At 37.9% G+C, this 13,138-nt stretch overlaps 2 protein-coding genes across 2 annotated transcripts; both read left to right on the top strand.

Moving 5' to 3' along the window:
- The first annotated feature begins 857 nt into the window (after positions 1–857).
- On the top strand, positions 858–1,670 carry LOC107559154 (cocaine- and amphetamine-regulated transcript protein-like). Its single transcript, XM_016242899.1, has 3 exons — positions 858–1,017; positions 1,123–1,206; positions 1,563–1,670. The coding sequence occupies exons 1-3, from the start codon at positions 889–891 to the stop codon at positions 1,668–1,670; spliced, it is 321 nt and encodes a 106-aa protein (XP_016098385.1). The 5' UTR covers positions 858–888.
- Positions 1,671–2,097: 427 nt separating this feature from the next.
- Positions 2,098–11,191, top strand: LOC107558785 (electromotor neuron-associated protein 1-like). The gene is made up of 5 exons (XM_016242473.1): positions 2,098–2,245; positions 4,636–4,737; positions 7,164–7,246; positions 7,723–7,863; positions 8,063–11,191. The coding sequence occupies exons 1-5, from the start codon at positions 2,098–2,100 to the stop codon at positions 11,189–11,191; spliced, it is 3,603 nt and encodes a 1,200-aa protein (XP_016097959.1).
- Positions 11,192–13,138: the final 1,947 nt, after the last annotated feature.

The following is a 13,138-nucleotide window of genomic DNA, read 5'->3' as shown; positions in this document are numbered from 1 at the left end:
CATGCCCCCAATCATCTGTTCCTCCTTGCCAGATCAGTGTCAATATTGGACTTGACCCACAATCATCCAGATCATGCAGTCCTCCGGAGTTTGTCTGTCACATATCTTGAGTAATTTATCTATTCATTTAAGTAATTTTATTTAAAAATTATAATGACATTTTTTAAAAAGTTTTTAAATGAGTTACTTTGGTTATTTACTTTGGATATCAGCCCAAAGGGCCACACAGTTATTTAGGACTTTATTCGGAGGTTTGTCAACCCCTGATGGTACGTGAATGTATTACATTGATATAGGCTAATACTAAATATATAGAAGTTTCTTTAAAAAAGAACTAAGAAATTAAATAACACTTCAAATAACAGATCAGCATATAAATGTAAAAACAGAAACAACAAGATAAAGTTTCCTATAGTTGTCAAACTATGTGAATTTAACTAACAATTAAGTAGGCCTATTATATTATGTAAAATTAATTATGGTACTCATGAAAATTAGAGTAAAGTGTTACAGAAAGCTTTTGGGGGTTCCTGGGTTTTCTGAAATTTTGGGTGCGGTCCCTGAGTCTGTAAAAGGAAATTCCTGATGTATAACAGCGTACAAACATAGGCATAAGATAAGCAGACATATATACAGAATGCATGGTCACACCAAGTTAGAACACAAACTGCATCTGCATTATTAGGAATTTTGTTTTTTCCCCCTCACAAACTACTAGAGATATGGGAACATGGCCTTGTATGAGCTTAACATGTGTCACTGAGGGTTGTCATCATGAATTTTGTAGCAGGTGATGTTGAATCCATTTATAAAGAGCAGCTCTTCATCACACCATGAGACCACTGACCATCTTCTGCTGTGGGGACCAAGGAAACTTGTTTCAGCACCATGGTTAGCGGACGGATCGTTCTTATTGCTGCTGCTTCTGCCCTGTCTTTCATTCTCACAAGCTGTGATGACTCACTTGACGGTCGCTCTTTGGAGAGTGCCACAAAAACACAGGAGGAGAACAATTTGGTGAGTTATGCATTTTACCCTGTCTTTCATGAAGGAACATTGGAAAATAACCAATCATCTTGAATAATCTCAGGAAATGGATCTAAAATTGTAATTATTTTATAGATAGAGGCACTGCAAGAGGTTCTTGAGAAGTTAAAGAATAAACAACTGCCACAAACTGGAAAAAAGTTTAGCCTACTTCCTTCGGTAATGTTGCATTTCACACAAATGGAGAAAATTTACACTCTTTTTTCAACTCTACACTTATGTGGAAATTATTTTTGATCATAATTAAGTGACTGCATTCTCTGATAGGCTTTAAGTAAAATCATAAGTTCACTGCAACTTTTCACTTTGATTCACTTTGAATTGAATCATTTACAAAGAGTATGAAGTTGACAGCATGAGTATGTATATCGCGAAGATGTTAACATAATGCTGTAATGACTTTGCATAGATACTCAGATGTAGGCTACCCATGAAATCATGCACTGCAATATCTGTTCATGCACTGTTATTACACTGACCATTTCATTACTCACATGTGTTCTTTTTATCTAAAGTGTGATGCAGGTGAGCAGTGTGCAGTACGTAAAGGTGCAAGAGTTGGCAAGTTATGCGGCTGTCCACAAGGAACATCATGCCACTTTTTTATTTTGAAATGCCTATAAACAAAAGGATATCTGGGAGAAAAATCTACAATTTTCCCTGATGCTGTTAATTGCCTTTTGCTTCAGACATTGCAGTTCATTTTTTCTTATTAATGTTGTGTAAAATGAATGGAAATTCAAAATAAAGTCATGAACTACTGAATGGTTTATTTGTTTTGCTTATCTACAGTATGTACAGAACTTGAATGAGGATATATATCCCCTCACTCACAGATCAATATGATTATATAGGCTGTTAAATGCATTCCTTAAACACACACACACACACACACACACATTTCAGATTGCTGATAATAGTGATGCATGCAACGAGGCGGTCTGAATACCGACTTCGATTGGTCAGCTGCAGTTCCATTCAAATTATCCGCCTGTTCCTTCAATAATGCTTGCTTGTTTGTGTATTACATCATAAGAATAACTTTCCAACATGGCGTCGGGTCTAACAGCAGTGATGGAATCGGAGGACCTGACAGCCCATCCTGGATTCAGCAATGACAAATACTCAGTGTTGATTGTCATCGGTGCGCTCTATAGACCGCATATACTGGACTATATTGTGGTGGAGATTGAACGAGGTATTGCTTTCTTTTTTTCTTTTTCTTTTTTTTACATTTTGGATTTAGAATAATTAAATAATAACGTATCAATGCTTTTATAATATTACATCAGGGATTACAATTATCTCTCGTATTTGTATGTTGTAGAACAGGTTGCGAGCATTTAGTATATTTAATTTGTTTGATTTTAAGATTTACTGATTGCCTGGTAAATTGAGATGACTGAAGCACAATCACACAATATGTGACTTTACTGCGCCAGACAGTTTCTCTCGCGTTCAGCAATACATAATATATATATATAGTTTCCTGCACTGCAGTGTTATAGCATATCAGATCGTAAACATAAAAAATAGCTTTCTTGTGCATCAGCCTTTCCTGTATGCTTAACTACATTTGCTTTACATGTTCAGTATGTGAGCTATAAAAAAACTAATGTGTCGTTTCAGTCATTACGTGTTCTTCTTACCCAACAGTTTAGACTCGGATCTGCACGTTTACACCCACCTCAGCGATCGTTTTTTGCTTGCATGTAACTTTTAGTGGCCATCATTAGCCTGATGACACATTGGGGCGTGCGCTTGCGCGTGGGCTTACAATGATTTACAAAGATACATAACAGCTAGTGTATGCACTACTTGCTTTTATGCAAGCACTATATAGGATAAATCACTATACAGGATTTACCCTATTATACTATATAGACACGAATTGATAGGTGAAACAACAAACAGCCACCCACAAACAGTCTATAAACAAAGCATCAGGCTGTCTGAGTTCACATGAACAACGGTTAAAGTTACTCGTCGTCAGGCTACAGAAGAATACCATAATTCCTCCGTTCAGTTAGACCTAAGACATCGAGAGTCACGCAGACCTATAACAAGCCAGCCACAACACATAATTGCAAATAACATGCCTTACCTTAACACAGAATCGACCACAGAGTCCAACGTTTATATTTTTTCTACGAATCTTTGAGTTAACATGTACTAAACATGAGTGGAATTATGCACCGCAGCGCCCCCACACCTTGATGCTCATGACAAGAATTGTATGTATAGCCTAGTTATCTTTATTGAAGTTAATTAGGTTTAAATCGGCGTCATGCATGAATAAATTCTATTTTTGCAATTTTACACATAATAATCCACGATGATCACATTACACAAAACTGAAATTGCACGTCAAAATAACACATTGTCAATATTTTTTGAGACCCCCCAAAATTTCACAAATCACGTTTTCAGGGGAGCCCATGTCTTATTAAGGGGAGCCGAGCTCCCCCTAGCTCCCCCGTAGTTCGCACCCTGGGGGCGTGTTAGAACAAGCCATTTTAGGTAGGCGTGGCTGACTTTTAGCTTTTATAAAGAATACCTCTTTGGATTTGAGACTTTAGTCTTTGCAACTTTACAGATCTTCTTTATGCACCAAGAGCTTGTAACACTCCAAAAAGAAAGGAAAACTTGAAATCGCATCATTTGACCCCTTTAATCTAGTTGCTGTGTTTTTGATCACTGGTGTCTAGCTGGTCTAAGCTAGCCAAATAATAATCATCTTAGACCAGCTAAAAACCAGCTACATGCTACAAAACACAGCTTTAAGATGGATTTTCCAGCAAGACAGTCTTCCACATTTCAATAACAGTAACAGAAAAGTGATCTTTTGGTACCATTTTAATGTGACTATAGAAGGCTTCAACGACATGTCAAATATTGACAGATGTGTGGGCAATCAAAGAGCCTGTCTCCATGGTAGTGATCAGACAAAAATGGAAATTTGTCTACAAAGAAAGATGATTAACAGTTCACAGTAAAATTAAATGAAAGCAAATATGGAGGAATAAAACCCTTTCATTTAGGTTTTGCCTCACACAGGAGTAATTTGTCAGGTTTTAAATGTACTTATTAATATTACAATATTGCAATATTACTTTAGTTTATTGTTAGTCCACCTGTTCCTTCCTATCCATTTCAGGAAATGTACCTGATTTTTCTGCTATTTATGCCAACACTGTTAGATGTTTTCTTATTTCAGTCCTAGCAGTGATGAGTCGGCTTCTCTTTTTTTTGGTCATAAGAGATGAGAACATGCTGTTCAGAGGCTTTTGAATTTTATGAGTACAGAAGACCAGTGCCACAAAACGAGGATTTTTTTGAGGGCCAGTCAGCCAGCCATCTCATTTGTCTCTGAAAGCCACATTGTGTCTCACATGATGTTTCAGTTACATGCTGACTGCAGTGCTTTTGCTCTGGGGGGTTTAGCCTGCTTTCTCCTAAATCAACATTTATTGTTTTTATAATAAACCCAGTACAGTAAGTTAAAAAAAATACATTAGCACATGTTTTAATATACTGAGTTTGGATTTTATATTAAATTTTACATATATTTGCATCACTTTAACACAGGTATTCGTGCATGGGATGTGGACCTGACAGTGTGTAATTTGGATGAGCAACTAAAGCTTTTCGTTTCTCACCATTCTTCTTATCAGCCCAAAGACATAAGAGGTAAGGGTTGCCTTCTTTTGGGTTGGCAGTGAAAGATGTGAACTTCAAGTACAGTAGGCTACACTTTTAAAGAACACTGGGCAATCTTTTGGTGCCCATTTGGAGCACATGATGTATGTGTGGGATGCGAACATATGAATTAACAAAGAAGCAACCCCAGCACAGCTCCATATACAGTATCAGACATGCACAACATTATTCTAGTAAATAATGGAATATGGTCATATTAAGCCAATATGTCAATTTCTAGACATCTGAGAATGACAACTGGCATATTCCTATATTAAAAGAATTATGGGTCATGCAAACACAAGAATAGCAGAAAACGAACATTAATGGATTACATTATTCAGAATATGCTGATTACCATAAATACAGGGAAACTCCAGTATCCACTGAGCATGTAAATCTGTTTTGAAATAAAGTCTTAATATGGACTTTTATCAAAAAAATGTTTATGTAAATCTGTTCCTTGCTTAGTTTACATGTAGAAACTCAAACATCTGTTAATTACAGCCACTCTGATGTAAAAATGCAGAAGTATGTTCTCTTTGCTTTACTGGGTCATAATCATTAATTTATTATAATTTTAATATTTACAGTGGGTATAGAAAAGAATCACCCCCCTTCAAAATAATCGCGTTTTGTTGCTTTGCATCCTGAAATGAAATGAGTTTTTGTTTTAGCCAGCTGTATTTACTCAGTGCAACTTATAGCATCCAAGTGAAAGATATAACACCAACATGTCAGAAAAAAAACAGAATCACTGAGTTGGAAAAAGAATCACCCCCTCCTAAAAATGAATTGTAAACTCAATCAGGTGTAGCTAATCACCTTCTCAATGGCACACAAATCCATTTAACTTTCAACTATGATCAGCTGTGGTCATTTTGATTAGCTCAGCATGAAAAGAGCTTTCCTGGAGCATTTAAGTCTTTGGTAGTGCAACTGAAGCAAACAATCAACTATGGGCACCCATCAAAAGATCTCTGGGATAAAGTACTGCACTGGCACAAGTCAGGAGATGGATACAAAAAAATTAAAAGGATTTATCAATGCCTACACTCTTAAAAATAAAGGTGCTTCACGATGCCATAGAAGAACCTTTTGGTCTAAGTGGTTCCATAAAGAACCTTTAACATCTGAAGAACCTTTCTGTTTGACAAAAGGTTCTTTGTGGCGAAAGAAGGGGTTTCAGATTACAAAAAGGTAAGAAAGAGATGGTTCTTTAAAGAACCTTTGACTGAATGGTTCTTTGTGGAACCAAAAATGGTTCTTCTATGGCATCACTTGAAGAACCTTTTGAAGCACCTTTATTTTTAAGAGTGTAGAAGCACAGTGAAGTCTATTATTAAGAAGTGGAAGGTATTTGGTACAACACAGACAGTCCCTGGATCAGGATGTCACTCCAAATTGGATGAAAGAGCGAGGAGGAAACTGGTCAGAGAGGCGACCAAGAGGCCTACAGCAACTCTGAAGCAGTTGCAGGAATTTATGACAAAGAGTGGTCCTGGTGTATATGTGACAACAATACCACAAATTCTTCACAAATGTGGCTTGTTTGGGAGGGTTGCAAGAAAAAAGCCACTCAAGAAATGCCACATGCAGTCATGACTGAGCTTTGTCAAAAAGCACCTTGAAGATTCTGAGGCAGATAAGACTAAAATGTAATTGTTTGGCCCCAACACCAAACAATATGTCTGGCAGAAATCCAGTACAGCTCACCATCCAAACAACAGCATTCCTACTGTAAAGCATGGAGGTGGTAACATCCTGTTATGGGGGACTGTTTCTCTGCAGCAGGGACTGGAGCACTTGTTGTCATCAGGATAGGTGGGTAAGATAAAATGGATGGGGAAAATCTGCTGCCCTCTGCCAGAAAGTTGTTAATGGGAAGAAGGTTTACGTTCCAACACGACAATGACCCAAAGCTCACAGCAAAACTGACCACACAGTGGTTGAAAGAGAAAAAGGTGAATGTCCTTGCATGGCCTAGTCAGAGCCCAGACTTAAACCCCATTTAAATCTGTGGAATGACTTGAAGACGGCAGTCCACAAACAGTTAGGGGGGATTCTTTTCTGTACCCTCTGTATATTGTGTAATGAGAACTGTCTAAACCGCACACAGTAAAAGTTGTAGGTTGGCTAATCTGCTATTTCAGTAGACGCAGCAGAAAGACGGGAAGGAAGTACTTTCTACAAATTGTTCAGACTTTGGCTGCTGTTAGAAAAACAGCAGTGGAATATTCTGTTGCAGTTGCGGTTTGCTTTGACTTAACTTATTGTGCCGTCCTTTGTAAGATTAGTACATTAGAAATGCATCAATGTATGCTCTTAAGAAATCCGCATATGCATGGCACATTTGTGTACTTATTCTGATTAATTCCCTTTTTAAATTTGTCTGTCTCCCAACAATCCCATCATAGGTCAGAAGACATTTCATTTCAGTTCAGATGTACTGGACATTAAGGTTGTAGTAACTCCATCTGAAGGGTTTCTCTACTCTGAGGTGTGTGACTGAAAGGCATCTCCTTCTCTTCCTCAATTCCATTTGTTTGTATTACATGACAATCAATAAATGACAAGGGTCAAATTACATTGCATGTTAAGGCTAAAATTATACAGTGCCTTGGCAATATTAGACACCATAGCCAATTAAAATCTTTATATATAAAATAATAATATTTTAAGATGAATGATTGATTAATCTCTCTTTTATTTTGACAAAACATTCGTAACAAATATATAGATATACATAAATATAAAGTATGTGTGGGTGTTTGTGTGTACTGTATGTATATGTTATCTGCACATTTGATGTTTTCATACACTTTCAAGTCATTTAGTCTCCATTTTGTAATACTTTGTAGAGGCACATTTTACAGTAATGACAGATTGAAATTTAATTGAAATGTAATATGCATATAATTTTTTTAATAGTTAATTTAAATATTTTTGAAATTTATAAATATTTTTGTAATTCAGGTCCACAGCTTGATATCATCCATACCTCGACACAAACTGCTGGTGCTCACCGGACAGTCTCTTGAGGACTCTGGGGATCTGGTCCTGCACACGGGGCAGTTCACTCCAAATGATTTCACCCAGATCTTTTCAGATGAAGAGGTTTGTCGTCCTGTAAATGTGTATGCCAATGTTTTAAATGTCCTTTTAACTGTTATCACATAAGCTATGGAAAAACTATCCATTTTTGTATATAATATGACTTTTCTGAGCATTACAAATTATTCTGTTGTGCAGTAATATAATAGCTGTTTTCACATATATTTGAATTCATGCCTTGTTTTCTGTACATATCCAACAGATTCAAGCTCTGTTAAATTCAGTTAGCATACATGGCAAAGCAAACCTTACATTAAGCTGCCCTAAAACTGGAAAATGGAAAAACTCTGTGCTAGGGAAGCACAACATACACAACATTATTGACATTAAGGTGAATCCTCTAATGGTACTACCCAAAATGGGGGGCCTTCAGGAGTTCACGGACCACCTTTTTGAGTCCTTGGAGCCACAGTCTCCATTTGACCTCTTAGAGCCTCCTGGCACAGTGGGATTTCTCAAGCTATGCCATCCATGCTGTTATGTCTTTCCAGGAGGGAGAGGCGACTGTGCTTTTTTTGCTGTCAATGGCTTCAATGTTTTGGTCAATGGTGGAGCAGATCCACGCTCTTGCTTCTGGAAGCTCGTCAGGCATTTGGACCGTGTTGACTCAGTGTTGCTTACACATGTTGGAACAGACAACCTGCCGGGATTTAACAGCCTGTTGGAGAGGAAGGTCGCAGAGCTTGAGGAAAATAAAACTGACTCACAGGAAAAGGAGCAATGGGTGAAGAATCTAATCTCTCCAGAGCTTGGTGTGGTTTTCCTCAATGCCCCAAATAGAAAAAAACTTCAGGGTGATCCTAATGTACTACGAAGCAGTGATCTAGCAGCACTTATTTTACAGCATTTGGAAAAACTAAAGATCTCACCAGAACCACTTTTACGCAATTCAAGTGGCACCATAGAACCAGTAATTTTGTTCCAGAAAATGGGAGTGGGATGTCTTGAAATTTACATCCTAAATCCAGTCAAATGTAGCAAAGAAGTAGAGTCTTTCATGAATAGCTGGCCAGATAATAGTTCCAAATCCAAGAGTTTAGATGGCCACCTAACCTCTTTGGTCTCTATATGTGCTTTGCTTGTTTGGCATCCTGCTAACCCAGTGGAGAAAATCATCAGAGTTCTCTTCCCTGGCTCTACACCACAAGGAAAGATAATGGATGGTCTAGAGAGACTGAAGCATCTAGAGTTTCTTAAGCGGCCTGTAGTGTGCTCCAAAGATTTTGAAACATCTAAATCAGAAAAGAATCCAATAGTTGCAGAGAGTCAGGATAGTCCCAAATCTGGTAAAAATGAATCCAGACCAAGCAATGGTGCTTCAAAGGACCGAGTTCTTCGTGGAGATCTAGAACTAAAAGACAAAACCAAAGGCATAAATGGGAATGATCCAAAAAGTGAAGAAAAGTTGAAATCTGTAGAAAGCAATGTGAAACATAAACCCTCAAGACTAGTTACAAGAAAGGAGTCTTTTAAGGACATGAGCAATGAAAAAACAAACATATCAGACTCAAAGAAACAAGAAAATGGACAGAGAAAAATATTAGGTAGCAAGGATTCTTCGATGAGAAGACCAAAGCTAGATAGCAAAACCGAAGAGAGAAAGTCTCTTGGGAAAGACATCAAGAAAACCTCCTCTGGATTACTGAACTCAAATAAGCCTGGTAATGTAAAAAATGAAGCAAAATTGAACAAAGAGGCTGAAGACAAAGCAAAAACATTTAAATCTAACAAGGAGCAGCAAAATCAGAAGTTGTCACCCGACTCCGAAGATGTAAATCACTCCATAATGTCTTCACCAGAAGATATGACAGCAGCATTTCTGGAAATGGATCAAGAGCAACATGAATTACTTGTGAAGAGGCAAACTGTTGACTCTGGGAACCTGAAAAATGTCTCGACGGGTAGTGTGCAGTCTCGGTGTAGCAGCATAGCAAACCCTAGCAAGGCTGCAGCATCTCCAAGACCCTCTGTCAAAATAAAAAATGAGTGCTGTGTGAATCTAGACCTCACTCCAACTGAATATACTTTGCTCGATGGGGATTTGAAAGATAATATTTCAACAATTGGGGATGAGGAAGTTTGTGTCAGTCCTGATGAAAAGACGTTAGAGCTAACATCTCCTAGATCAGGTCCAAATAGTGCTGGTCATACTCCTTATCAGTTGTCACCTGAAGAGACCTGGGCCTCAAAGGATCATAGTAGTTTTGGGGTTAAGATGTGTCTTTGTTCAGAGAGCCAGCAAATGGGATTATCCAAGTTTTCAGAGTCTGGATGCCCTAAAAGTAACCAAGAGAGCATCTCAACTTCCTCCAAAGAGAAGCATTCTAGCTTCCTGTCTCTTAGCTCTTTCAAGGATATAATGCCTGATATATCTCCCACTGTTACCACCACTCACTCAATGCCTGCAGAAGTAAGTTCACCGCAGTCCACTGAGGTTGATGATTCATTGTCAATGTCTTTTGAACAAGTGCTGCCAATGGTGAGCGAGTCCACCAACGAAGACGAAACATCCTATTCCAATGGACACCGTGTCAATTCTGATTTTAAAGTAGAGATGTCTTTGTCTTTAAAGAAGCCTCACACCCAGAGGGGACCTCACGATGGCCCAGAAGGGTGCCCATCTGGACCTCAGAGTCTATTGCTTGATACTACCCATGATGTTGACCTCTGCTTGGTCTCTCCATGTGAGTTTAAACATTTCAAACCGGTTGTTGATCAAGAGGATCCACTCTCACTGGGTTTTAATAACACCAGCCCATTGAACATTTCTGATGATAGTGACCACTCCCAAGATGCAGCTAAGTCCCTTCCACTTTCATGTTCAGGTAACAAGGCCATCCATCCAGTTCAGGAGACCCCTCTCACTTCTAGCAGTGACTATTTCCCAATGGCAACAGACTCAGATGTACATCCGGGTGTAGAGGATTGCCCATCCATTACAGCGGACGGACTTCTGGATTCTGATGAAGAAGTTGGAGTCCACCTGCAGAACCTAAACGATGGTTTGAATTCTTACAGAGGAAATTATTCTTTGCCAAAGGATCCCCCACCCGCACCTGTGAAAGACTTACCTCCACTTCCACCTCAGCCTGGTGCCTGTATGCCTGATCGTGTTAGTGGTGTAAAACTTGGTGCAACAAAAGGCAGAAAAGCAGCAGGAGTTACGCAGAGGTTAACATATTCTAGTGTTTCAACGCAAGGCACCAAAACCAGAGCTGGAAGTCAGGTCACTTCTGTTAGTGGCTCGAGAAGCAGCTCAGCAGGAGACATAATGGCTAGTCGTAGCACAGGCTCCACTTCTAAAAGATCCACAACAGCAGGTTTGAACTGATTTTACATTGGTTTTTATTTATTGAGGAAGACAACGACGAGGGCGATCAACGGCACAAAACATGCCTAACAGCGCGAGAGAGACTGCCTGAATGACTAAGCGTGTCCTCAATCAGGTTAAGTCATATTCATAAAAAAATTGTTTGCGATGTCCTAAGAGTAATATTGTGGTAATATCCTAATATCGTTAAAAATTTTAAGGGTAGTGTACTCCCCCATGGCTTGCATCAGCACTGGTCAATGCATTGATTTCTATAAAGTGAAGCATCAGCTTCAGCTTTTCCACCTGTTGTTTATCCCAGTGTTTACCCCTCATGTCACTAGCTCCCCCCCTGCGCCATAGCTCGTGACCGGAAGAGAAGATGAGTCGTTTTGAGGGGGAGGGGAGGTTAACGTTTTTGATTAAAGATTACGAGGGCACATGAATAAAAAAAAATAAATGAAGTGCACTGATAAATTATTTATAATAAACACTACAGTATTCCATTAAAAAATAAGAATTTTACATTTTGATTTCATGCCGACTTTAAATACTGACAACTTTAACATAGCCAGAGTTCAAATCTAATTGCACTGTCACGTTCTAACTGTGCATGAAGACCATTACAAATAGTTATTCAGACAGACAAACAAATTACACAAAATATCAGTGCCCATGGAGGCTAGATTAAGGATGTCACAGATATTTCTATTTCAATTGTCCATACAGATCAGATCACAAAACATGATTACAAAGAGACATATTTTATACTTTGAGATTTACTTTGTTTTGGGTTGCTCTTAAAGGATTTTATTTAAGCCATTTCCCAGTAGTGATGGGAAGTTCGGATCATTTTACCGACTCGGACCTTTGAGTCTCGTTCAGCAAAATGAACGAATCTTTTTTCGAGTCATTTCGTTCATTTTAGCAAAATACAATTAAAATGTTACGTGTTACTTCCCTAACACATCTACTAACGCAAACGTTGATCACACTATTATTACAAACAATACAAAACTGCAATAAGAAACAGAAAAGATTAATTAATTGTTTACCTGGGTCTTCAGTCTATGATTAGCTCACCTCACCTCTTATCTGACAAGTCTTCGGGTTTTCCGAGTCGTTTGTTCATCACGTGACAGCCCCATAAACTTAACCAATGCAGTCTGAGCCGGAAAGAGAATTGATTAGTTCATCTCTCGAGTCTTCGGGTTTTTCGAGTAGATCGTTCATCACGTGACAGTCCCATACGCTTTAACCAATGCAGTCTGACCTGGAAAGAGACATGATTAGTTCATCCATCGAGTCTTCGGGTTTTTCGAGTCGTTCATTCATCACGTGACAGACCCTTAAGCTTACCCTATGCAGTCTGAGCCGGAAAAAGAATTGATTAGTTATTTTTTTTATTGAAGATATAACATTCACAGGGATACAGTCATAGCAATAAAATACACACACCCAGAATACAAGACAATAAATACATAAAGAATAATAAAAATGAAATATAAACAACAAAAACAAATAAATAAAAAGTTAAACATCTTTTAAAAAAAATTAATAAATCATAAATAAATTAAAATAAAAAATAACTTAAATGGAAAATTACACATAAAATGTCAACTTCAAAGAATACACAGGAGGTAACCCTTACATCAAAGTCAATATTTTTTTCCATCAATACAGTAGTTTTAGCAGCTTTCTTATTAAGTGATGAGCAGAGAGATTAAGAAAATAATTTAAAATCAATACAAAAAATCCTAAAATTGGGCATTCAATCAGTAAGTAACTTTACATTTGTGAAGATGAAATAGGCCAAAAAGAGTTAACAGTTTTAAGATATCATCCAGCTCCTTTGATCCTGATTCCCAAATTAAAAATAGTGCATTAATTACCTCAAAACTAAAAAGTTTGTTGTAAGCTGAGAAAACAAGCCAAGATATTTCTTTCCAAAAATCCTTTGCATACTCA

This window comes from Sinocyclocheilus grahami, unplaced genomic scaffold (assembly GCF_001515645.1).
Source record: "Sinocyclocheilus grahami isolate Dianchi unplaced genomic scaffold, SAMN03320097.WGS_v1.1 scaffold21.1, whole genome shotgun sequence".
Classification (NCBI taxonomy): domain Eukaryota; kingdom Metazoa; phylum Chordata; class Actinopteri; order Cypriniformes; family Cyprinidae; genus Sinocyclocheilus; species Sinocyclocheilus grahami.
This window is presented reverse-complemented; position numbering and strand designations above follow the sequence as displayed.

Excerpts from the sequence above, each read along its gene's own strand:
- LOC107559154 (XM_016242899.1), top strand. The coding sequence starts at position 889 with ATGGTTAGCGGACGGATCGTTCTTATTGCTGCTGCTTCTGCCCTGTCT. Across the intron at positions 1,018-1,122 it reads CACAGGAGGAGAACAATTTG|ATAGAGGCACTGCAAGAGGT; the intron begins GTGAGTTATGCA and ends ATTATTTTATAG. Across the intron at positions 1,207-1,562 it reads AGTTTAGCCTACTTCCTTCG|TGTGATGCAGGTGAGCAGTG; the intron begins GTAATGTTGCAT and ends TTTTATCTAAAG.
- LOC107558785 (XM_016242473.1), top strand. The coding sequence starts at position 2,098 with ATGGCGTCGGGTCTAACAGCAGTGATGGAATCGGAGGACCTGACAGCC. Across the intron at positions 7,247-7,722 it reads AAGGGTTTCTCTACTCTGAG|GTCCACAGCTTGATATCATC; the intron begins GTGTGTGACTGA and ends TTTGTAATTCAG. Across the intron at positions 7,864-8,062 it reads AGATCTTTTCAGATGAAGAG|ATTCAAGCTCTGTTAAATTC; the intron begins GTTTGTCGTCCT and ends CATATCCAACAG.